At 46.7% G+C, this 25,582-nt stretch overlaps 1 protein-coding gene across 4 annotated transcripts in view; it reads right to left on the bottom strand.

Moving 5' to 3' along the window:
* The window catches only part of LOC148652731 (cytohesin-1), a 100,947-nt gene that overhangs the window by 8,986 nt on the left and 66,379 nt on the right, over window positions 1–25,582 (bottom strand). For 3 of the 4 annotated variants that reach the window (XM_088599831.1, XM_088599829.1, XM_088599832.1), the window contains exons 2-9: window positions 18,922–19,004; window positions 10,896–10,960; window positions 8,825–8,891; window positions 8,583–8,701; window positions 5,792–5,872; window positions 5,264–5,376; window positions 4,012–4,160; window positions 3,525–3,637 (exon numbers count right to left, since the gene is read on the bottom strand). In XM_088599831.1, coding sequence (XP_088455957.1) covers window positions 3,525–3,637; window positions 4,012–4,160; window positions 5,264–5,376; window positions 5,792–5,872; window positions 8,583–8,701; window positions 8,825–8,891; window positions 10,896–10,960; window positions 18,922–19,004 — 790 coding nt within the window. The remainder of the gene's footprint in view (window positions 1–3,524; window positions 3,638–4,011; window positions 4,161–5,263; window positions 5,377–5,791; window positions 5,873–8,582; window positions 8,702–8,824; window positions 8,892–10,895; window positions 10,961–18,921; window positions 19,005–25,582) is intronic. The other variant, XM_088599828.1, reaches the window with a different exon arrangement.

Genomic DNA, 25,582 nt, shown 5'->3' with positions numbered 1-25,582 from the left:
CCTACAAATTTCCCGTATAGTACAGAAATCACCACTGTGAAATTTGTTTCTGTATTGTATGGGAAATATTCAAGAATACAAGACAAAGCAGAACCTAAAACATTAATTGCATTTTTACTTCCCTAAAACAAAGCAGCATTTCTGATAAAGGGGTGTTATTTTAAATCTGCTACCAACTCCTAAGTACAATAGCTTTCTAATCTTTAATGGAAGAGTTTTAACGCATATTTAAAATATCAGTGAAGTGTCTTATGCAGGCATGGGTAAAGAAGCAGTAACCTCTGTCTGTCTGCGAATTGCTATTTACGCCCCCTGCCATCAGGTCCTGAGGCCTGGCAGCGTCCTGATGAGCTGGTCAGCTGAGAAGGGTGGACAAGCCCGCGCTCACTCAGGCCCTGTGGTCCTGGGGAGGGACAGCCCCACACCCCAGGTGCCCCCAAGACAACCCTGCCCCTCCACACCAGTCCAGCACCACACCGGAGCACACCGTGAACTTGGAAGTTTATTGGAACATGAAGAGAGCAGAGCTTGGGTCAGATTTGTACAGGTGCAGTATTCCCTTTCGGGAGTCTCCTCCAGGTGTGCATTCGGAGCGCCCCAGCCAATTTCTCCAAAGAACAAATCTAGCGTGCAGAGAGCAACAGCCAGGAGGGAAAACTGAATAATATTGGATATTGGGAGACCAAGAAGTGGAACTCTTGCACGAGTCAACAAATGAAAACCAATCCAAGCAAGATCCGGGAGACATATTTTGGAGATTGAGGAGTAATGCAAAACGCATAAATCGGGGACGGAAAACAGCAAAGTAGCCAATTCCAGAGAATTCCATGGGTCGTCCAGACTCAAAGTGCTTTCATGAGTCTTGCTGTGACTGTCGACAGGGGGAGCTACAGGGCTCCAGAAGGGAATACTGCAGCTTCCAACAGAGACCCACAGGTTGAACACCACGGCAACAGAGAAGACTAACTCTCCACTAGTACAGGCAACACCGCGCAGCTGGGCGCCTGCCCAGAGCTACGACAAGCACCCAAAAACGACAGAGAAGCAGCACAAGGACATCCACCAGCTTGGGAAATAAAAAAAAAAACAACAAACAAAAAAAGTAAATAAACTACAAATTATATGAATTAATATTTGAAACAGAAATAAAAAAAACAAAACAAAAAATACAACTAAATAGAGAATGGTAACAAAAGCAAGGCTTGACCACCAAAGCACCCAGGAGAAGAGCTACGGGCTATTGAAGAGCAGATGTACATACCTCCTGAAGAAAGAGAACAGCCAAAATCATGGAAACAAACAAACAAACAAACAAACAAATGAGGAAGAAAGAAAAATAATTAAATCATAAGAAATCAGACCCTGCTTATTGGTAATACAAAATGTTCTATGCAATATTTTACGAAGCAGGCACCGGACATCTGATTGTCTACATTTGAGATTTTGAAATGATTTGTTAATTTCCATTTGATCTGGAATTAAAAAAGAAATCCATGACGATCAGAACTGATTATCAGGTATTTTCACCAAGTGGGCACTTTAGGTCCAGGCTTTCTGAAAGGCCTCCTGCTATTCGCTGTCACTAACATACCTGCTTTACAATGCAACTGCAGAGCACTGCTGAAAAGTCTCACTAGAGGGCATGCAACTCTCAATTTAATAATATTTCAGAAGAAAAGTCAACTGTTGCAGCTTCATGAGCTTCCCAGCCAAAAAGAAGCGAAACTGCATGTGGTCTACATAGATTGCATCGCCTTCAGTTATATAAAAACATTTTTTTTTAAATTCCATTTGGCCCTGGATTGCTGCAAGGCTTTGATTGTATTGTGAACACACTGGTTGTTAAAAAACCCCACAAAGCAACAAAAAACATCCAAATAAAAAAAAAAACACTGAAACTCTGTTAATGATAATTAATAAAGAAAAACAAGACCGCCATGCTTTGTGATATATTGCATATCATCTAACAGACAGGTGAAGGAATACTCCAGTGGCACATTGTTTACGTGACGGGTCATGTCACTAACTTTGACACCCTCGATGTTTATTACTGCTCAATATCCCATCAAGGTGCTGCTGGCCGAATGAAAATGCTGCCACCCATGGGGTTTCATCAGATAAAAGACTGCTCCGGTCCCCCACAATCAGCATTAACAGAGCCACGGGGATATTATTTGTAGATTTGTACGTGAGCTTCTCGGGTTCCTGCACTGTTTCGAGGAGCCTGAGCGGCCCCTGGTGAAGACAATGCGCCGCTGGAGAACAGCTTCTCTTCAGACTGCATTTTCATGACATGACCCTGCAGCCTTTGCTCAGATCAGCCTGGTTGAATTCCTCAATTTCTTTCTTGTTTGCTTCACTTGTAATTCAAGAGCCCACACACACACACACACACACACACACAAACCCAAGTGGCACTGTGCACACAGCTATAGCAGTGTTGGTGGGGGGGGGGATTAGTTACATCCAACATGTCCCCCTAGTTTACTTTCTTCCCAAAATTCAGGCTGGACCTGTAACAACTAAAGGGAGAAGAGACTTAAAGGTGTGTGTTAGGCTGTCGCACACAACCTTAGGTATTGAAATCTGCGATTCTGCCTATGGCTTTCACAGCTTTCTGTAACATTCTCCTTCTTTGTCCCTTTCCTGCACCTCAGTTTGTTAACTCCCCTGTAAAGGGCAATTATTGCGAACAGAAAGGAAATGAGGCTGTAAGAAACTGCTTGTCTCGTATGAGAATCGATGTCTCATGGGAAGAAGCTACAAGGGAGTGGGGAAGATCTCATTGACCATGGTTCATAGATACTGTAGATGCACGCCATGTCAGAGAGGAATTTGTTCTGAGATCACTCCTCCTTCCGCCCCATGTGGTCTCTTTAGCACTGAGAAAGCTGAGAAGTGAAGGGATGGAAGGCAATAGTGAGTTCTCACATGGGGCATGCTGCGTGTGTGTATTCTGTGTGGTTTTAATAATTCATCTCAGGCTTGATGCTCCTGTCTGATCTCAAGGCCACATTCATTATGCATTGAGCAAGAGCGCACGCTTCAAATGCCTAAACACATTCCCAGCCAGCTCCATGGAGTGCGTTTCCCTCAACCAGCCGTGTCCTTGTTTAAAAGATTCAGAACATGTTCGAGACACCGTCGATGGCATTTCTATCTGGGAGCAGCATAACGCCTTGTATCCTGATCTCATCAAGATCTCGGAAGCGGAGCAGGCTGGGTCTGGTCTGTACTGGGATGAGAGATCTCCAAGGAAACCAAGGTTGCTGCTGACTGGTTTTGATTCTTCTTCGTGGGACTTTAAAGCTGCTGTCCTAGTCTTAATAAAATCCTGAACTGTGCACAAAGCCATGGCCACACACACACACACACACACACACACACACACACACACACACACACACGCTCAACAAAGGAGATTCCAGGATTGTTTTTACAGGCCTAGTTTGCAATGCCTCCGTGCAACTGAACCGTCATGAACTGTCCCTTAATGCTGAGACACGAGCCGGAGGCCGGACTCACCGAGCTTCAGCAGCCAGCCCTCGCGGTCGGGGTTGAAGAAGGTGTGTGTGAGGTCATTGCCGTCGTCCTCTGGGATTTTGAAGGGCTCGTTCTTGATGCTTTCATACAGGTTCTGCAAGTGTGAAGCCAGCAGTGCAGAAAGACAACACTTCACTTTCACACAGAAGAGACGACCACCTTTACACAGCAACCCAAACACTCTTTGTCTTCACACCCTTTGGAGCATCTCAGAAATTGAGGCAGGCCCATCTCAAACGACTACACAAGATGAGCAGCATAGGAAAGCAGCTGAAGATTTTTGTTTTTTACAAAACAGCACATGATCTGGTTGAACAAGACAGCTATAGATTTTTTTATGAGCCCAGGGTTGGGATCAGTACTTTGGAACTGGACTCTCAGCGCTGCGGACGTGGATTTGCTGTTCTCTCTGTCCTAAATGCATAGGCCAAGAGCTCGACCCAGGAAGGAAATGTGGGAGCCACTGACCCGGAGCAACTCCTCAGGCAGGTCGCCCCCATCATTGATGCCCCGGTTCATGGCGATGAATCGCTCCACGGACGGCTTGTCCTTCACATTGGGGTTGTGTAGACTGGTGTTGAGCATGATGATGGCGAAGGACAGCACGTAGCAGGTGTCTGTGGGTCAAGCCGAAAACGGAAAGCAAAGACTGTTGCTTCACGGCTCATTTCCAAACAGAAAAACTGACTAGGACTCAACACAAAACCACCTGACTTTAAAGTTCGCCACTCTCACAAACCACCTCATTAGCCGCCCGAGCAAAGTTGAGGTGACGGGGCTCGATTCATCATTTGTGCTCGCAACTTAGTTCAAAAGGCCGGTCGGTCTAATGTAGTGTTTAAATATAAATGCCAATCACCCTGCCTGAAAGGATGCCACTTTGGGATGAAAGAGCATGACTGCGTGATGAACACAAGGCTCTTTCCATGCTACCCTGGCTCTGTTTGGAGCACAGCTGACACAGCAGCACTTTAAATTTAACACAGCAAGATCAGCAGAAACAGCATAAATAATGTATCCCTTTAACTCCCAGTCCTGCTACATATAGTAAGATTCACAGGTCTGTTAACATTCAGAGCATCAAATATTCAAAAGCCTAAGTATGTACTTTATTGATATCTTCCTACGTAATATCTTTACAGGTCTTTAAAGGAATGGACTTTAGCAAGGCAGACTGTTTGGAAAGATTAAAGCAGCATTAAGCCACTGTGGAAATCACAACCGATCCATAACAGTTCCTCCACTTGAGAAACCACATTCTCTTAATTCAAGAAAAATATGTTCTTGAATAGAGATACTTTGGAGCCAACATCTATGTACTGTACGAGATTCCATAATCGATGGGAATACTGAAGAACCAGATGCCAAAGGAGGGATTTGCAGGCTGGCTTTCCAATTGGGAGATCTCAGGGATCATCTCGTCACCTTGACGATGACCCCTTGCCCTGGCTGTCCCTAAGGGCATTACCCTAAGATTCTAAGATCTCCCTGGGCACTGCCCAGAGATGCCACTCAGAACCTCTGCTCGGATAACCTTTGCCATCCACTGTATCCTGAAAGACATTCTGCGAGGACAAATCCTTCAGGAACCCTCAGGAAAAGCGTTCAGGCACCATTCACGCCATTCTTTCCATCACGCCAGCTAGATCTGCCACTCAGCTGGAGTGTCCAGCTGCATGCCACGAGGACGTGAGCCCCAGCAGCACCTGAAATCACTGACCTGTGGACTGGAAGACCCCAGGATTACACTGGCAGTAGCGCTGGGCAAAGGCCTCCATCATGCGGTCAATCTTCTGGGCCTCTCCGGGCAACCGGAAACTCCACAGGAACTGCCTGCGAGGAGACGACCACGGATCCGAGTCAACACGGATCACGGCATTCCCCACGACACTCAAAACAAATGGCAAGACTGTGGGCACTAATGAACACAGTTCCCTGTGGCTACACAGTGAAAATCTGAAGAACAATGCAGTCATCACCATCATCATCATAATAAAGTGCCAAGGACACTGCACATGAATCACTGTACATAAAGTACAAAACACAACAGGGAAAAAAAACAAGGGCTTACAGGTTTATATATAAAGAATGTAGGGCAATCAGACATAGGCCGTGGTAAAAGGGTAATGCAAATCTTAATATTAAGGTCATTTTTAAAAAGTAAATTGTGTTTTTTTATTTCTTGACAATCTAATTCATAATAAGTGTTTCCTTCCTACAAGGGACAGTAGCCCTCCTAGGGAATTACCGTAGAGCCTGCACCAGGTTCAGGTCTGTGAATTCATGCAGCTCCACGAAGGCATGAAGAACCTGGATATTGAAATCATCCCTGCAAAAAACAAAACAAAACAGCAGGTTCAAAACTTTTTGTCCCTACTAAATAAATCCGGGAGGATAATCGTTTTAATAGGAGTGAAGAATGAAAAGCGAGTGCATCTCTCTCAATTTCAAGCGGATTACCTCACTCTTAACCTCTGCGACCTCTCAATAAGAGATCCTCCTCAGCGGGGGTCTCGGGGACCCCCGGGGGAAAGGAGACACTCCGAGGCGGAGGGGGCGAGCCCAGCTCCCTGCCTGCCCCCCTGTTTCAACACCAGGGGCTGCAGATGGCCCTTTTCCCTCCACTGCCCGACGGCTCACTCCGCTTGTGCATCCCAGCTATTCCAGAGCTCCGTGTCGGGAGAAGCCGCCCCAAGTCATGACCGTACACCCTCCACGTTGCACAGCCCCGTGCCCGAAAGCTGCGTTTGTAACCCGCGATTTAGCGATTCGGTCTACTTCCACCCCGGTGATCCAAAAACATAGCGGACTCACCCCAAGTCCAGACTGTATGTTATGAAAATGCAACCCGGGGCTGGTTCAGAAAGACGGCCCGTTCAAAACATGTAGGAGGGTAAAACCACTGCAAGTGCACACTGTCATCACTCACCAACCCCAGCACAGCACAGCACAGGGCAGGGCAGGATGTTTATAACAGAGCCGATCTGAAAGATAGACCGCAGAGCAGGACTGTGGCATGCAACCTAGGTTTTCAAATACTACTGAAATTGACCATTTCCTAGTAAAGCTAACTATGGGAGCGGCAAGCTTTTCAAATAGGGCCTGATCGTTTTTGAGGGCCCCAGCTGTGAATAAGCTCATGCCTAAGGCTTTAATGGGCTCAGGGTTTTCACAATGACCATTTCCCGAAGCAAAGACGGTAGAAGGGCTTTCGGATGGAGCACGGAATACAAGGTTCTTTTCCCTGCTTTGCCACTAGTACGGAAAGAAAGGGAGGAAGGAATAAAAAAGGAAAAGATCCACTAATCCAGTGGATAGGCCTTCAGCTGCTTATGCTGTGCTTCAATATTGTAAATGCCAAAGAAATAATGTTCTATGAGGAAAAATGTCAGTTTATAATGGGGGGGGGGGGAGGGGATATGTATTTAGATAAACCATGTCCCATCTCTTCAGGCTTCCTTGTTATTGCTGAGGCTGGACTTTCAGAGGCAAATTACCACGCTCTGAACGGATCACCGATGATTCTATTGCAATGTCCATCCATCCATTTTCTCAACTGCTTTATCCAATTCACTGTCGCGGGGGAAGCACTGCACACAAGGCAGCCATCACAGAGCAAACATACTGTAAAGCCAGCTCAGAACCTTTGATCTGATCAACTCATGTGCAACGCGTGCCCTACATTACAGAGAAATGCTGACAAGACCAAGACGCCTCATTCACTAGCTCCCTCCACTCGGACTGTTTTCAAGGACTGACTCCCTGGGTCAGCCTGTAGCTCCTCATGACCACCTCTCCTCGTGCAGAAGATGGAACAGAGCACAGGCCGCGAGGCCTGGACAGTACGTTTCCCAGCCCCTCCCCACTGCGGGGCTCCTACAGCGGAGCCCACACCACCCACACAGCTGCTTTCTTCCGCTCGGGCCTTCCCCAAGGGCAGTCACTTCCCCCCGCAGGAGGGAGGGAGAAGGTCGGCACAGGCAGGCCAGGGGAGCCAAGAGCTCGGGAGACAGGTGCCAGAAAACTGCAGCTGCAGATTTAATACCTTTTAAAAAAAATGAAATCAAATCTTCTGATTTATGTAAATATGCCTGAAATTCACCACGTCTGAGGACGTCATAATTCAATAATAATGATAATTCAATACTAATCAGGTCTACAGGACACTACAGTGGATTAACTTGTTTGATAAGCTTTCATTTTTATTCTCTTGAAAGTTAACAGGGGTGGTGGCTGTAGCTAGATGTTCTGTACTGATTCTCAGATGTTTAAATTTCACCTTTGAAAATATCCTTTAACTTAATGCTATTTTTGGAAAGGGCCCGAGGCACGTGTGCAATGGAAACTTTTTTTTTCCTCGTAGTGCAATGGTGGTGCACAGGATGTTAAAAAGATGCAGCACCAAGATAGTAACTCTTTTCCTGTGCAGACCTGCTTTCCATGGTTAGTGATGCATGGAGGCATTTTTAAAATTCAGATTACAGTGCTGTATCAACGTGAAAACAGCTCTCTTCAAATCTCTTCAAAGGCTAGCTGCCGGAATCAACAGACTGGATAGACGGATTGTGACGCAGTGCTTTCCAGCCCTCGGTCAGGGGCGGGAAGGCAGTGTTCCGGTTCTCTCCGATTTCCAAGACATCAGGAGACTGTAGCCAAGGATAAGCCAGGAACAGATCCTGTACACAGACACCACCAATATCACAGTTCCACAACTCTAAATGAGTGCAGAGGGTATTAAAAGTATATTTGATCAACCGTGTTTTATGGATAGACCATAAAAAAGGAGTGCCTCAGCACGACAGTTCACTGAAATATAAGAAAATGTTCATCTGAATTTTGCCCCGATTAATTCTCTTAAGATTCTATATCCAAACCCCTTTTTTCCCCAGCCCGTAACAGAAAAGTCCTCAGAACAATATCACAGAAGGCCCACAGCCCACAGCACACCCTTAGACAAGACAGATGCATGCGGAAGCACGGGGGCCGGCACACACGAGCCTCGTGCAGCCCCCCAGCTGCCCGGGCGGGAAGCAGCTGACCTCTCGCCCAGGTAATCCCCGATGGCGGTCTTGTTCAGCCCCTCGCCCTTGTATAGGAACTGCGCGATATCCTCGCAGGTGTTCTTCAGCAGGTCGTTCTCGATCAGGAACTGGATCCCCTGGGGAGGAACAGGCGCACAACCAGACAACAAGCAGGGTTAGACCATGACGGGGCCTTCCCCTGCTGTGCCCCAAAGCTCTGCCTGACGACTGGCTGGGTCCAGAAAATCGCGACAGCTTACCTTTTTGGGGTCCATGTTGAATTTCTTACGGCCCATGGCCACCTGTTTATTCCTCTGCATGTTTTTCCTGCAAGATAAAATATCAATTAACCTAAAAAAAAACTTAAAAATGCAGTAAAATTTAAAAAATTTAACTTTTATTTTATTATCATAGAAGCATTATATTTGGTGATGGGTGTACCTAACCAGTGCAGCACCAGCTTCACAATAATCTTGGGCACACTGCTCAAAAGGAGGTCACCCCTAACACTCCCCAAACATAACTAGGCATTTCCAAATTAGGGTACCCAGAAAGTGAGGTGCTTGTTAAAACAAAGAGGGCCAGCAAACTGACTGTAGAAGAGGGAAGCAGCTTTGTGTTCTACCATTTAGTTCCTCATGAATAAAGCACTCTGAAGACAGGTGCACCATGGTTACCTTACAAGTCTCTGACTTTCAATAGTAACCTTAAGCCACTGCCTTCAAGATACAAGCTTCTTTAACCTTGTTAATTTACATGAATATAAACATATACAGCACACACATGTGGAAGCTTGGATGCAGACATCTATACGTGCCTTTCAGTCATTTACAAAAGTAACAGGCATTCTGAATTGAAGTCACTATTATACCTCTTTTCCTCAGGGAAGTGAGGCAGGCAATATGTAGAGGCAGCTGTCGTTTCCAATTTTAACTTGTGTCTGTAACTAATCCCGCCAAGGCGGTATCTGTGTAGTTAACAGTATCCGCACTTAAAGATCGTGTAGTGAGAACCGAGAATGTTGCTTGTGTGGGGCTTTTCAGATACTCTGCATCATAGGGAGGTAACCCAACACGATATGGAAATGGTCTGGAAAGAGACTACCTTTTGTAGCAGTGGTAGGTCTGGCCTGGAGAAATGCCCAATCAGCAGGTGTGGAGCTGTGACTGTGGGCTCTAGAGAATCATTGACACTAGAAGTCTGTGGTTCTCCTCCCATTAGAACCCTGTTGCTGCACTCCTGTTCAAAGCACTCACTCAGTTTCTTCCTCACTTTGTTTCTGCGTGCTGCACATGCTTTACCGGTAGAAACAGGTTTGAACAAAAGCATCAACCAAATAAATTATTAATGAATTTACACTGTTTTAAGTGGTGAAATAAAATTCTAAAAGCACCGCAGATTTTAATTTTTCTTCACTGCAACTTTGAAAGGGTGCTGTAGAGCATGCAGGTGCCTGGGTGTAAGATCTCGTTTGGGGGAGAAGAAAAGAGGGGGTGTTAACTTCAGCAGTAGATGAGCCCCCTAAGCCCAACCGGGCCCACAACACTGTCCCAGGAGCGCTCCCATTGCTTGCTGCCGGACCAAAATAGCCCTGAATAATTCACAGGCAGCTCATCAATATGGATAAAGATGATTAAACATTTAAAAGGCCTCTTTAAAGATTGTGAACAGAGTTTTTAGGCCTTGACGTTATTATTTAATGAGACGTGTATGGTCGATTTGAAGTGCGTGCCTTTATTGTGGCTCGGTGTTAATCTGAGTCTAAGCGCAAAATGAGCTGCGTGTCCCCAGTGCCCTGGAGCAAGCCTGAGTGACCAAGAGAGGTGCCCAAAGAGCTTTATTAAATTCCTCGCCTGCACATTTCTGAACACAAAGGTACTGTTGCTCTGGAGGCACTATAGAGGGGAACAATCTCACTTCGTTTGAGGGGGATATGATGCTCTGGTTAAGATAAAGTCTACAGAGTAGAATATTGTCTGACAACTTGGTTCAGGTTTTTGAATTTCTGGAAGGGCCTGACCAAGACTTAAAGATCAACAGTACTACAAGGCCCATGGGACACAATACATGCGAGGTTTAGGAGAATTTTAGACTCAAAAACAGGGGGCATTTATTTACACAGAGGATCATGTGTTTCAAGCAGATGTTGTGAGATATTTTAGACTGATTTTCTTGCCACTAGCATCCAACCCAAAACTGGTGGGCCATGTAGACATGGGTAACATCATTAAACTCCTCCAGCTAGTTGTCACTTTTTCTCCCGTGATCGATTCTTCTGATTTGCCCAGCAGCTTCAGGCTTCGGGCTCACGCAGTGCACCCTATCCCTTACCTCTCTTCAGTGGATCCCAGGTTTTCAATCTCATTCGTGACCTCTGCTATCTCATCCTTCAGACGCTGAGAAGAAAAACAAGGAGGAGAGGGGGTGTAAAACTTTGCCAAGGAGGGACGCAGCAAATTGACTCTTCACCCCATTTTTCCCCATGCACCTCAGGTGCACTATAGACACCTGAAGGCTGTAAGGCAGACAGACAAACGGGCTTCAAGCAGCTCTACAGCATGATTTATCACTGGACGCAAATTTGCCGATTTGCTCCTCATGCTCAAGTGAAACCCTGGGGACGTTAGGACCCACGAGGTTTTCTCTCCACAAGGCCCTGGCAGAAGAGCAGTGGGAATGCGATTACAGGCCTCCAGTCACTTTTTATTTCATTACCGCAATCAGAAGGGGCTGTGTTCACTTTGATCAAACATAATACCACCAGCCAGACAGGCAGCCGTGAACGGGGGCTGCTTTTGTGTTCGCAGTCTGAGTTTAACAGCACACGCACACGTCCTCCTCTGAAAACAGCCGAGGAAAGCCTCTTTCCTGTGCCCGTTAAAATGACGGGAGAGGGAAAACGCTTCTTTGCATCGGCATGAAAGACACCTCTTTCTTAAACAGCTCTAGGCCTAAGCCCTTTTGATGTGAGTTATCTCCTCTAGATCACGTAAATCGACTAAAAAGAAAAAGAACTAGTCTGAACACTCCAAAAAGAACAAATCGCTCTTCCCAGCACCTGCATGAGAAGAGTCTGTCTGCAGCTCGCGATGACAAGCTGGATTTCGCAGGTGGTTTTGGTTCTGAAACACTGCTGTGAAAGCAACACAGGTGCTCAAATCAATGTCATAGGACCTTAATATCTTCTTCCCAAAACAAATCTGATACACCTGCAATCAAATGGACTCTGTGTGTCCAAGAATAAGCTACTCTGCATATGAACATCAAGCACGTTCCCGGAGCAAGCTGCCTAAACATGGGAACTTTCAGAACAGGTAAATAAAAGCACAGAAGTAGACAAACATCAGCAACAAAAAGAATGAGCACATTTTCCGTTTCTGTTCTTGGTTAAAGGACCCTGCCCGCATGGCTGACATCACCACACTCCTCCTCCATCTTGCCGGCCTTCACTGCAAAAATTACGGTCCTCCAACAGCAACACCCGCTTCAGGAAAAGTGCAAAGAGAAACGCCTCTTCTCCTGCGTTCGGCATGACCTTTCGCACAGGCTGTGCCCCCTCACCCCCCCCAACACCAAGCCTTTGAAATCCCCGTCTTGACATCGCAGCCTCAGCTGCTGAGAGGCCTGCTCACTCCACTCCTGCATTAGTGCTCCATTACTCTCTGGAGCGCTCAAAACAGATCAATAACCTTCACTTGTTTCCACAAGGCAGCAAGCCCTCCGGCGGGTGAGGGGGGAGGAGGGCTGCCTAGAGAGGAAGAAAGAGAGAGGGCCCCCTCCTTCCTCCTCCTCCTCCTCCTCCTCGCTCTCCCAGTACCCCAGGCAAACTCTCCTCCAGAACGGGGTACAGCTATCCTGTCGATCCGACCTGACCCACTTTCACACGGGCTTTGTTCTGACCTCGAAAAGTCTCCAGAATGCTTCAAAAGACAAAGCAAATAAAATACAATCCCCTTTAAAAATGGCCAGCATGACCTGAGCCCCCCGTTCTGCCCCCTTTCAGAACAGCCGTTTTTAAAAGGCTCTCTTGGGCTGACCGCCAGGGTTATCACAAAGCAGTTCTGTAAACTCAGCAGCACTATAAGCACTCCAGCATTTTGAAATACAGTACATTTTTCTTTGGGACAGTTTGTTTTCCATGTCTTTGTAAGGTTGCACTGCATTTCAGACCACCCCCATTTACTGCCCCCAAAATCTTCGACTAAACTGTGCAAATTCTGCAGGGAAAGAGGCACAGCGCCTGAAACACTGCAGCAGAAAGCAGAAAATGATCAATTCCTTTTAACCATGTGAGACAAAAAAAGAGACGGGAGGGGTGAAAAAATGTTGTAATATAATGAACCTTCAACACTGAGGCCGCAAGTCACGAAGAAGGTAAAACCATTCCAGAAAAAAAAGCTCTTGCTGTCTCACCAGTAATGGATTTTTGCTGTTTATCTGGGGGATGATAACAGGGATGCGGCCTTCTCAGAGCTATTACACAGCACTTTCTTAAAGCGTTTTAAATACACTCAGCCCGGCTCTTCTCCATTGTCCTTTAACCACTGAGAGCCCTCCTGAGTCACTTCCCTGCAAGCTGCCCTTGGTACACCCTCCTTTATTAACACACAGAAAAGGAAAGCCTGCCCCCTTTGGGAATATTTAACATTCTCAATCATACACTGCGGGGCTTCAAATCCAGGACAATCTGGGCCCTTCGACTGCTGAAAGGCCATCACTGCAAGAATCTGCAAGCAGGGCTGGACAGGCAGAGGGCAGGATTGTTGGGCTTGGTCTCGGGCGAGTCTTTCCGGCCCTGACAGACTCCGGAGGCTGCTGCAGACCCAGCCGGGAGGGGGGGGGGGGGGGGGGGGGGCACGTAGGTCCATCCTCCCGGCCAAGCCTGCGCCTCAGGGCCCTGCCCGCTAAAAATAGCCCCGATCTCCCTCAAGGCACGTTTGTAATTAAGACAGAGAATCCGCCTGGAAACGCAGGCATCTTCGGATGCAAGTGGTATGAAAAAATAAAAATAAAAATGCGCAACCCTGCACTTTCACTCTCCTTGCTCCCAGCGGTGCTGGATGAACTTGTGTGCCTATTCACCGTCTGATGGGAGTAATTATTGCACCGCCTTGCTTTCCATTAATTGCGCATGTCGTAATTTCCCATCCACTTCATCTTAAAAGACCACCTCCCGGCCTCAATCAAATTGCAGTTCATTTGTGCTTCAGTGCCAGAAGGCTGACAGAGCCACATGTAGCGCTGCTGAGGGGTCGCTCGCCCTGCTCTGCCCTGTGCCCTGTGCCCGGGTGCAGAGTGCCAGAGAGAGACGCTCACTCATTAGTCTGCAGGTCTGAGATGGTTGTTAACTTCATGCTGGAACACGGCTTTACTAAACCTGTCAACGATGATGGCAGGATAAGCAGTAATCAGACCCGATTTAGGATAGTGCACCAGCTTCCTTTTCTTATGGGGTGGTAAAACAGCCTATCAACAAAAAAGGGGGAAGGGAATTGAAACAGATTGGGGTAAGAAGGGAGTCCATTTCAAAATTTGTCATTTCTAACCTGAAAGTCAGTAACCAGAAACACAGAAGCAGGTTTTTAAACCCTTGTCTCGGGTGAAGCAGGCTCTCAATATCGGGGAGATTCTCAGGAATCAAACACCAGCTCGAACTCGAATATACAGCTAACAAGGCCTCATTTAGGATATCGTACGCAGTGGTGATCACCATGACACAGAAAACATATTGCTGCTCTGGAATTAGTCAAGGGATGAGCAACCGGATACATTTCTGGGCTCAAGGGATTGTCCTACAGTGCCAGACTGTAGGAATGTAACTTTTTTTTTTAAAGTCTTCAACAGGAAGGACTACAAGGGAACCCAATGAAAGCGTTCTAAATCCTCAAAGGCACCGACAAAACTCAACCCAGCGGACACTGTCAAAATAAATGAAAAGTGAAACACCGACCCAGACAGCACAAGTGGAAGCTAAGCGAAAGAGCGTTTAAAAACAAGAACCCGAGGCCCTTTACCCAGAGGGTTGCAGGAGGATGACCCAACCTAACCAGTCATAGTCATGTAGAAGCTGATACCACGGCTTCTTTAAAGACAATGCTGGATCAATTAGCTCCCAGCAACACACATGGGTCAGATGGGCCAAATGGACTCCTTGTTTTGTAACTGTTCTTGCGTTCTTAGAAGCGAGAAAGCAACTGCTCAGCGACCAGATGCTCACTCTGTCCACTGTGAAGTAACAAGGCACCAGAAAGGCTTAGGCGTGTTCTCGTTTCACCAGAAACGCCAGAGTCTCCACACTTCATTCTTCTTCTGTTTGTTGGTTTGTCCCTGTTTGCATGTGTCCTCGCTCACTCGCGCTTAACCACAGATGAATGCAAATACAAAAGGAAGCAAGAGGGCTGGGGTTTCACTACAAATGTGCTAGTGACCTAAACCACGGCACGCACTGGCAGCACACTGCACTTGTGAAATACACCAAGGGGATGTCGTCAGCTTTGGACTCTGTGTTAGTGCTTGTCAACTACATCTGTTTCCTAGAGAAGGTATAACCTTAACACTGAGTCATGCCAGTCCAGTGTTAGGTAGACAAAATCAAGGGTTTGGGGTTTAAGCTTATTCTTGAACTATGCTCTACCCTGTGATCGCAGTATCTGGCCAGCAGCCATATCACTCTGCTACTCACAACTGGTAACCCACTGAAGCTCAGCAGGTGTGAGCCTGGTCAGTACCTGGATAGGAGACCCCCTGGGAAAAACTAAGGTTGCTGCTGGAAGAGGTGTTAGTGGGGCCAGCAGGGGGCGCTCACCCTGCGGTCCATGTGGGTCCTAATGCCCCAGTATAGTGACGGGGACAATATACTGTAAACAGGCGCCGTCCTTCGGATGAGATGTAAGACTGAGGTACTCACTCTTTGTGGTCATTAAAAATCCCAGGGCGCTTCTCGAAAAGAGTAGGGGTGTAACCCCGGCGTCCTGGCCAAATTTCCCATTGGCCCTCACCAATCATGGCCTCCTAATAATCCCCCTCTATGAATTGGCTTCATTACTCTCCTCTCCTCCCCACTAATAGCTGATGTGAGGTGAGCGTTCTGGTGCACTATGGCTGCCGTCGCATCATCCAGATGGGGCTACACATTGGTGGCGGTGGAGGGGAGTCCTCATTACCTGTAAAGCGCTTTGAGTGGAGTGTCCAGAAAAGCGCTATATAAGTGTAAGCAATTATTATTATTATTATCTAGCGTAATTCATAGTGCAGATGAATTCTTAAAGTTCTTAAAGTTTTTTTTTAATCTTTTTTGATGTTATTGGAGTATGTCAAAAACTACAAATGCCACTTTTACGCTACAGTTGCATCTGATGCTGTCACTTTCCGACACGTGAAATGTTAAGACTGTACTGGAATCCTGCAGATGAGGACCTAAGGCGGCATGACGAGGCCGAGAGCAGGGAGCTCTCGTGAAGCTCAGGCAGGAGCAGAAAGCTTCTCAATTTCCACAGTAATGGCCTACTGTGACTTTGCTTTTATTTTGCAGAGCACCAATACAGGAGCCGGTCTCATCACAAATAAAAACAGGTTACTGCTGAGATTGTAAATAGGTTCATCCAGTAACCACCTCACATTCTGCACTAAGCTCAATGAATTACTCCTAATTGGTTCAATAGAAACCTCATTATTAACCCAAAAAAATTGCTTATGCCCCAAGGCTAATGGAACAGAAGATAGGAAGGAAGCCAAACAACAGCTTCATCTATAAAGAGGAGCCTAAAAGGAACTGGATTAGCTCTGAAACAGCAATACTGCTCTGTGAGAGAGAAGCACTGGATTACTGCTCTGTCTGCTTCCAGCCCTGGAGGAACCCTGACCAATACTTGCTTGTTCAGACTTTTATTGAAAATGTTAGTTTGGTCAGTCGTGAGCATCAAAAATACCCGACTTCAAGGGTCCTGTTTCCAGCAACGGTGATGATCAGATTTGGGCGCGAATAACTCTGTATCAGACACGTCCACGGTGTTTTATCGTTCCACAGAGTGGGTAAGGTGCAGCTGGTCACGTTTCAGACGGCACACCTGAACGAGGGCTGTTCTGAAAATCAGAAACTGGTTCAGGGCTGATGCCAGTTACAAATTCCATTTTACCTTTCAAGAGCTGAAAGCAAATTTATACATAGACCCCCAAACAGAAAATTGAATTCAATGAGACTGTGATTCAGAACACAGCTGGAGTGAAAATCAGAACAGAGAGTGTTCCTTCAGGACAAGGGTTTGGAACCGCTGGTCAAGACGTGCAGGAAATAACGATCAGTTAAGAACTCTTTAATAATTTAACAAAGCATCCTCACCCTACTTTGCTTATTCGACCCAATCTGAAAGACACCGTGCAAGACGCACAGCTGACCTGGTTACAGCAGTGAGGTTTGCATGTCTGAGAAGCCCTGCGATACAGTGTGCTCGAAGGAGGGTGAACTGTAGACTGCATACCCCTGCCCCTAGCTGGGCCTACATCTTCCAGGTCAGCAGCCTTACCTTAAAGGACGCAGACTGCCCTGCGCTGTGCCTGCAGGACTCATCAGACCCCTCATAAGCAAAGAATATCTGAAGGTCTGGAAGGAATTCAATGAATTCCATGCCTGAGGGTCTTTTTCTCTGAGGTTTGGAAACTCAACTGTGTTTTGGTTGCCCAGGGGCAACAAAACGGGGATTTTCAGCTGCGGATGCAGTGAACAGAATTTCAGAACTGTCTCTTCTGCTTAAGGGCTGTCTGAGCCACCCCCTCTCGACTCAGCAGTCCCGTCAAAGGCCCGGCTGATTCAAGGCGCAGGCTCAGCTATCACAACAAATTCCTCGGATGCTTGCTTCCACAAACAAAGGCAGGGCTTGTGTAGGGAGACCTTGGCGCGTCACTGGAGCCGGATAACAGCAGGCCGCGGGCGCTGACTGGCTCCTGCTCAGAAGTGGGTCAGGTCACAGTATTTCTGAGTCAGCAGTACTGCGCCACTGTGCCATTTGGAATTATCCGAACTGGAAGACTGATCACACACTTGCCTCTTGAGATCCTCCGAGACATCGGAGCTCTAAGGATACGGTTTTCTTAAAGAAAAGGTACACTGAAATTGTTGTGCAAGACTGCTCAGCTGCTCATTACTGGAGCACAGCTTGCGGTGTTCTTAAGAGATCCTTTTAGTGAGAGGCAAAAAACAAAATAACAAGTGGGTGGATCGTTGTATAGGTAATTATTGAAACAAAAAGCCGAACAGTAATCAATTTTTAGTGATCGGCTCTACATAACAGAGACCATTAAATTTGCTCATTGGGTAAAAGCCATCTGCTCTACAGCACTTGCAGCAGTCTTACAGCTGTTGGATTGGCAGGGGACAAGGAATCCGGTTTGATTAACACCCCCTACCATGCACAGTAACCCCCTTTGACAATAAATTCTGACAACTCAGAAAGCCGGTTTGTTCTCATGTACCATATAGAAGGTCCTCTATTGTAAAGAACACGGTCTGGATGTCTGGTCAGAGAAATGCCTTGTATAGGATCATTTCAGAATTGCTTGCTTTAGACAAACCACTTGTCATTGGTCATCAAATGCTGACGTTAACCCAGTTATTAATTGTCAATTGAATTGTTAACCCAGATGTGCCAGACAACACAAAGCGGCCTGGAGAATTTGAGAAAAATGCTTCCCACATTGCAAACTTGCAACACTTCAATGTACAAAAACATAAGACATCTGCAATTTGAAAAGGGACACCCGTCTCCTGCCGTAAAAAAAAAAACACAGCTTCTGACAAGACGGGGTATTAATTAAATCCAAGCCTGTATTTTGTGTTCAAATCTGCATGCAATCAAATTACATAAACGTTATGTAATGCAGCCGCTTAGAACAAAACCATTTGTAAAACATTTCAAAGGCAAGCAACACATCAAAGGCGAATTCCCAGTCCCATTTTTCATGATAAGCATAACCCTTTCCCAGGAGCAACATCCTTACACAAACCCGCTTGCTCAACTTCGGCTAACAGCTGAGAAATTTTAAGTGCGGACATGCTTGGCTTTTTTTCCACGTGGGCCAAAACATCCTAGCGATTAAAAAAAAAAATTGATGGGACCGCAGCAACAGCTTGGAAGGAAGGAAGTAAATATTTAATCAAAACGTGAAATGTAGACGGAGCCCCTCGGGGGCAGCCAACTCCTAGTCTTTCAAGCCGATGCAGAACCCTGCGCCGAGAGAGCTGGCCCAGGTGGGCACAAGGCAGCAGGCGGGCCGAGCCGATGGATGGCATGACGCCCGTCTCACAGACGCAATCAAAGCGGGATCAGACCGGACACGAGCTCGTCTGCGGACGGGGCGGCACCTGAATGTCTTCCAGCAGCTCCTGCTTCCGGCGGCGGATGTTCTCCAGCTCCTGCTGCTCCTCTGGGGTGAGGTCGTCCGGAACTGGGAACGAGAGAGAGAAGGAGGGGAGGCGGTCAGACAGGGGTGCCTACACAGCACAGGAGCCCTGGCCGGGGGTCACGGCACGACCCCCCGCCTGGACCGGTATCAGAACAGCACAGCTCCAGGACACCGGCCTGTCTCCTGGGGGACAAATCAGTTTTCCTTCTTTCCACCGTCACTGGACTGTCTCCCTGATGCTGAGACAGCAGACAAGAAGTCAACTAAGGTGGCTGAGTAAACCAGAGCTTGTTCTGTTTTTCAAATAAAAATTTCAAATAAAAGAATTCTGTTCAAGCCGAGCCACAGAAAGCATCTTTACCAGAATTGCTGACCGGCAGGAAAGGAATATCTTGATATAATACACACCGAAGCACAGACCTTGACAGCTACAAGAGCTGAAAGCAGCTTGTCAAAACGCATCTCTCTATTTACAAACACTTCATACCGGTCACATACACAAACTGTAACAACCTTAAATCACAGCAGGGCCAAGCCAGGAACATGATCGTATTATCTGCAAAACTGAGTTGTAATATTTATGCCCTGCCTCCCTTTCATGCATTACTTGTCTGCACAGACATTCGAATTTCACACTACAGAACTCCCAGCATGACACGCAGATCCACAGAGCATCTAATGTTATGTGGGTGATACACATGTATTTTTCACGCAGTCATTAAAATATAGAAAAGATTACTATTACTACTGTTGCGCTACCATTATTGCTGTTACTCTGTTGCAAATTATTTCCACTATTACTTTTATGCTATAAAGACTGCTGTAATGTCATTAGTTTTACTCCTGCAATTCATTTCTGTTATTAATATTACTGCAACATTGGATTCTCAGTGCTTACATTACTAGATAAATACAGGATACAGCAGCTGATCACAAGCTACAAGCAAAGGAGGTACTGTATACAACCTTCAATGACCTAAATCACTTGTTTGAACAGTATATACACAGTATGAGAACCAACAGTCCACAGATTCACATCTAAAAATAAAACAGAGATTCAATAACTTAGAAGTTTACTCTGACGCGGGCTCAGGGTTTGAAAAAATAAAAAAAGAACATCACTTGTTCACTGGGTTTAAAGTGCAACCTGAAATCCTATCTGGGGTAGAACCTGTTTTTAAATGACTGAACAGATCAGCTGTTTCACCCTGATGGGAAAAAGCCAATTGTCAACTGACTCAGTGATGGTGACCAGCTGACCTCTGGAGAGGCACTGCATTCAAGACTCTTTGCAGTGCTGTGATTTTGTTATGCACCAGTAGCGTTGAGGACATGTGGCTTGCTGCAGCCACAACAGCAAAGCTCTTGGCCTCGCCTTTGACACGGGATGATTAATCTCAATAGCACCCAGCACAGAGCTCAAAATAGACCTGTAGGAAGCACTGGCACGGGCATCAGGATGAGCGCGGGACCTCGCCAGCCTGCTAGCCTACCAGACGAGCCTTCAGCGGGCACTGGGTACTAACACAGGCTTGGACAGCAACCCCAAAAGCAACACTGGAGGAAAGCACCAGTAATTAAAGGCCTGAAACCAAGCTTCATCAAAACTGCACAATATATTAGTACTTGGGAGCAAGCACTGTTAAAGAGACTCCTTTAAATGTGAAAAGGAAAAAAAAAACTACTGACAGCTATCTATATTTCCACTTTGGATGCACACAATGTCTTGCGTTTTAAATGCGCATAACATGTCATTCGGCTGATCTGTGCAGAATCAACAGCATTCCCATGGCACCCTTACAGCTATCCACACGCAATAAACTCGATCAAACGGAAAAGAAGAAAGAGGGCTGGACTTGAACCTTTCATTCCCAGCACCATAGCAAAACAGCCAACAGGAATGAGCAATGCATGCTGTGAAATCTTGGCCAGAGCAGTTTGACAGTGGTATTAAATTAATTTTCTAGACGCAAAAGGTACAGTCTCTCTGCTTTTAAAGAAAAAGAGCAAGCAGCCGGGCAGGGGTTATAAACACCCAAACCTTTAAAGACACAGGAAATGTTACTGAGAGGCCGGAGACACTGTCTTTAAATTAACAGCATGCTGTCCACGTGCTCTATCAGAACAGGGAATTGGGTCCCAGTCTTCCTCTCCTATCTAGTTAGCAGCCTTACACAATCCAGGCTTGCCCTCTCTGTGAGCAGCAGTCATTTGATTCGATTTAGCCAGAGCCTCTGGTCACATGGCTGATGACCTCTCCAACCTCACTCCTGACCCTCTTTCAACCCTTCGTGGTGGGCCGCTGGGGTTCAGAGGTCATGACCCCCAGCTGAACAGGTCAGACCTGTAGGAGATGAGCTGAGAGAGCGACAGTATGAGCAAGAGAACTGGGTGGGTGTGTCGCTGGGGAGTTTTGGCTGGCACCCAGCACAGAATTAGCAATGCTCTCTCAGCAGCCTGCATCAGCTGGCCCAGACAAAGCACTTATATTTTCAAGGCTCAAATAAACCACTGCTGCTTGTTGCAGTAAATAACTGCTGTTTGCTGGATGCACCTTTTTTGAAAATGCTTATTAGTCTTCTGTATCAGTAAAAGACATGATAGATGTAAGGCCAACTGAATGCAGAGTTACACAAGGGGGGAGGCTATGGGGGCTGTATTACAAACTGGTACGCGAGTACACAGAAAACAAAGACTAGAGCCTGTGAAATATTCAGCAGGCATTCTTGTTTGAACCCACGACCAGGGGACAGACAGATCGGTCAGAGGATGTGTATTTCACGTTATAATGGGAATCACGCTCTTCTTCCGAGAGGTATAGACAGGAGCAGCAGTCACAACTGGGATCTGTGCTGTGCTGTGCAGGGAAGAGGAGAATGCTGCATTATTAATGAGAGAGAAGAGACACCTGAGGAAATAAGATGCCAAGTTAGAGCCTCAAGGAGGGTTCTCTGCCCAGTTCACAAAACCTGAATACTGTAAGCGATGTCTAAGAAAGGGTGGATTTCAACAATATAAACTGCAAAACAGGCAGAACGACTGTTGTGATGGCTCAAACTATGTTAGTAGCCTTGGTGCCACACTTGCCTTCCATGATTTAGCAGTGCAACCTTCCTGCATCAAACAGCCACTATCAAAGGTTTTTATTTTTCCTCCAGTCTTAAAAATGACATTTCGCCATCCCGATTCAAGACTGCTGGTTACCTTGGCAACCACCAGCGTGTTTCCAAACGCCTATCGTCACCATGGCGACCCACAGCCTGCAGACTGCACAAGCCAAGCCATCTGAAGGCAGACGCAGGCACCCCAGAAAGCAAAACGGCACTTTAAAACCATGTGCCCTGTCGCTCCACAGATGCACACCAAACAGGCCTCAACACTCACCCCCAAACGCTCAAAGAATATCCAGGTCTGCGGACAGATCCACTGGCTACATGGTGGGAAACTGAGCAAAGGGGCCTGTGCAGTAGTATTTGGAAGCTAGAGACGTGACCGTTTCACAGGGCGTACAGCAGGAACCTCAGATTGTGAGCGTATCAAGAAGAATGCTCTACAAGTCACCAGGAGTGCTCCTACCACAACAACTTCCTTACAAGGAGTGCAATCAACGGCAGACCTCCGATTACCACGGAGCAGCAAATAATAAAAGCAACAGCAGAAAATAGAGAGGCAAATGAAAGGAACAACCATGTGCAACAAGACGTCACTTAAAAGGTGATTGAATCATATTACGCCCTGCATGAGTTCAGCCACCCCTGGCATATGTCGCAAGTAAACCATCGTCGACACTGCTATGCTCACACAAGGTGTGCAAGACAGAAATAAAAGAGAGAAGTGTGCAATTTACAGCATATAAGCCCGATACTGAAAGACTCTTTTTTTAAGCACACGCCATGCCACAAAAAGAAGGAAGAGCACGAGTTTCTCTCACGGTGATGGGAGAGGCAGCGACACCCGTCCGTGAGAACGGCAGCAATGCTGCCTTGGGTGGCTGTTTGAGGGAGAAGCGTATTGAGAGCAGCAGCACAAACGACACCCTGTTCCTCCGAGTCCAGCTAGCTGACACAGGGAGAGGGCTCATGATGCCTGCTTCTGTGGCCTGTTTGTGCAGTGAGATGACACCGCACGCAACAACAAAAGGGCTTATTTAGCCCTTTCCTATTTTTTCCTCCCAGGAATTTGATGGGATTGCCATTTCTAACATTCCCTGCTCCCTTGCGCCTCTCAGCCCAGAAATGTATAACAACACGAGTCATGTGAATAGAGACTGGAGCTGCCCAAGGCGTGGCTGCACTGAGCACAGACCAGCCTGTGCAAGGAGCTTTTTGCAGTCTCTCAAAACACACTAGGCTTGCGCTCAAGGGTGAATCCAGAACAGGGGTCATCAAGTCCTCTGCTGCAGAATTTAAGGCACTACTCTGGTTCTGGTGGGTCATACTGTTGGTTGGATTTCTGTTCGACTTCTGCTCCTCATCAGCTAATGGACTTGATAACTTGTTAAGATGATCCACTTCAGCTCCTTTTTAAAAAGTTACTGACTTGTTTGCTGAAAACCTGCTGGATTCTGGTTGAATTGAGAGTTGTGCACCTATGGTTTGAGGGCATATGGCTTTCATACTAATTAATTTAATTTAAATTAATTGACTTAAGAGCTATCCCTTTACCCCATGAGGAAATTAACTTGGAAGAAGGGAAGAACTAGAGTCTTGCAGAACCACACTGATGATAAGGACAGCGAGACAACACTAGATTCATTGCTGGGTCAGGGGTGACAGGGTTGTGAGGCTGAGAGTGAAGTGCTTTCGTTTTGCACATCATGACCAAAGATCACACACTGCTGTTTTGGTAGTCAAAGCCTATACTGAAAGAGAGTAAATTTGAGAGTATCTGATGCAAAGCTTTCACATTTACATACACCCAGCTCAAACTGTAACCATGCAATGCAAGGGAAATTACATTCCTTGCTACCCTTCTATTTATGAAAAACCCACAAAAACCCCTGTATTTCTGTCGAAAGATGGAAGTTATGCTATGAAACGTCGGGCTGTTATACGAGTTTTGTTTTGGATGCTATCTGTGGGAAAACAAACCTACGGAAATCTAGACACCACAATAATGAGCAGCTTAAAAATGTCAGGAAAACATTTTCTTTCTAGCAATATGGAGCCATCTGGGTGGACATTCTGCGACGCAGTTGGGAATTTGGGTAAAACTGATCCAGCATTTCATTCTGCACACCACATCCACCCACAGGCTACATTTTTGAGAAACCCGACTGTAACCATTTACCACCTAACCGAGGCAGAATAAATACATCCTGTTCCCTCTCCCCATCATTTACGAGCAATTATTTCTGTGGGCTATTTGCAGATATTTTAAAGAAACACAGTTCTCGATATGCAAGGGTAAGGGTTTAGTCCAAGAAATGACATTCTACTTCTTTACTATTTTTAGGACCACAAGCTCCACATGATCAGTGGAATACAACACTTTCCTTCGGAAGATCCACTCATGTTGTGCCACATGAACAGTGAGCAGCTCTGAAACGTCTATGAGACCATGTGTTCACCCTCGGCGCTTGGACTGGGGCTCTCTGATCACACCGAGTCTTACCGTCATCAGGCAGGTGGCTTTTTTGCTGGCTCAGCACAATAATTCGAAAACAGAATGAGCCCCGTTTGGCTTCGGGAGAAATCTGAAAGCACCCCAGGAATCCGTTTGCTGCGTCCACGTCACAGCGCGTTAAAGCTTGCGTTTAAAAAGTGAAACAATCAAGATCGCACAGCAGAGATAATCACTGCCCCTGCGAAAAGACTGACGACTTCAGTTTATCGCGAAGCACCTAATCTCATTACTTGCACCCCTGCGAGGGCCAGGCTGCTGTGATGTCGGAAATGGCAAACCCATTAAGCAGTGCCGCTCTCATCAATGATTTAGGGTGGTAAGTGTGGTAATTTCGATGATCCAGCTTTCGCTGACTGACTCCGTCACCGTGTTGGGAGACCTGAGGTTGAGGCCCAGAAGTCCATGCAGGCTGGCTCAAAGCGCCTCAGAAGTTAAGGTATAATGTAAGTTCCCTGTGGATTTTTAGTTCTTCTCTTCCAGTTTCTTAGATCTTACTATTCATCTGGTGACCAATCCCCTCCTGCCAGGGTGAAGAAGCTGAGGGGCCAGCGTGATCTCTCTCTCACCCTTCGGCAACACCAAGCGAGACCATGAAGACCATGAAGGGAGGTTCCCCGGCAGGATCTCAGGACCCTCACGACAGTACATGAGGAGCGCGTCCCCCTGGCAGGGGCAGGTCGTGGGCACAGCGGTCGGGCAGCGTGGTGCCCTCACTGGTGAACGTGGACAACCCCCGCTGGCAGGGGGAGAGAGGCATAATGTGAGCATCAGCACAGGGCAGCTCTGCCTCTTTCTTTTTTTTTTAAACACACTCTTAACGTGGTGAACTAAAAAAAAAAAGGACACGTGCCTTTAACACACACATTTCCCCTCCAGGGCATTCAGGCCGTCTTTGACCAATAAAAATCAATGAAATTCATGGTTTGATCCATCCCTTGGCTGGAGGACGAGAGGACTTAATGCGAAGTCCGGAGGGGTGTGACTTGTTGCTGAAC

Source organism: Lepisosteus platostomus, chromosome 11 (assembly GCF_059453375.1).
Source record: "Lepisosteus platostomus isolate fLepPlt1 chromosome 11, fLepPlt1.hap1, whole genome shotgun sequence".
Lineage (NCBI taxonomy): Eukaryota > Metazoa > Chordata > Actinopteri > Semionotiformes > Lepisosteidae > Lepisosteus > Lepisosteus platostomus.
The sequence above is the reverse complement of the archived record's forward strand: the minus strand, read 5'-3'. Positions and strand labels throughout refer to the sequence as shown.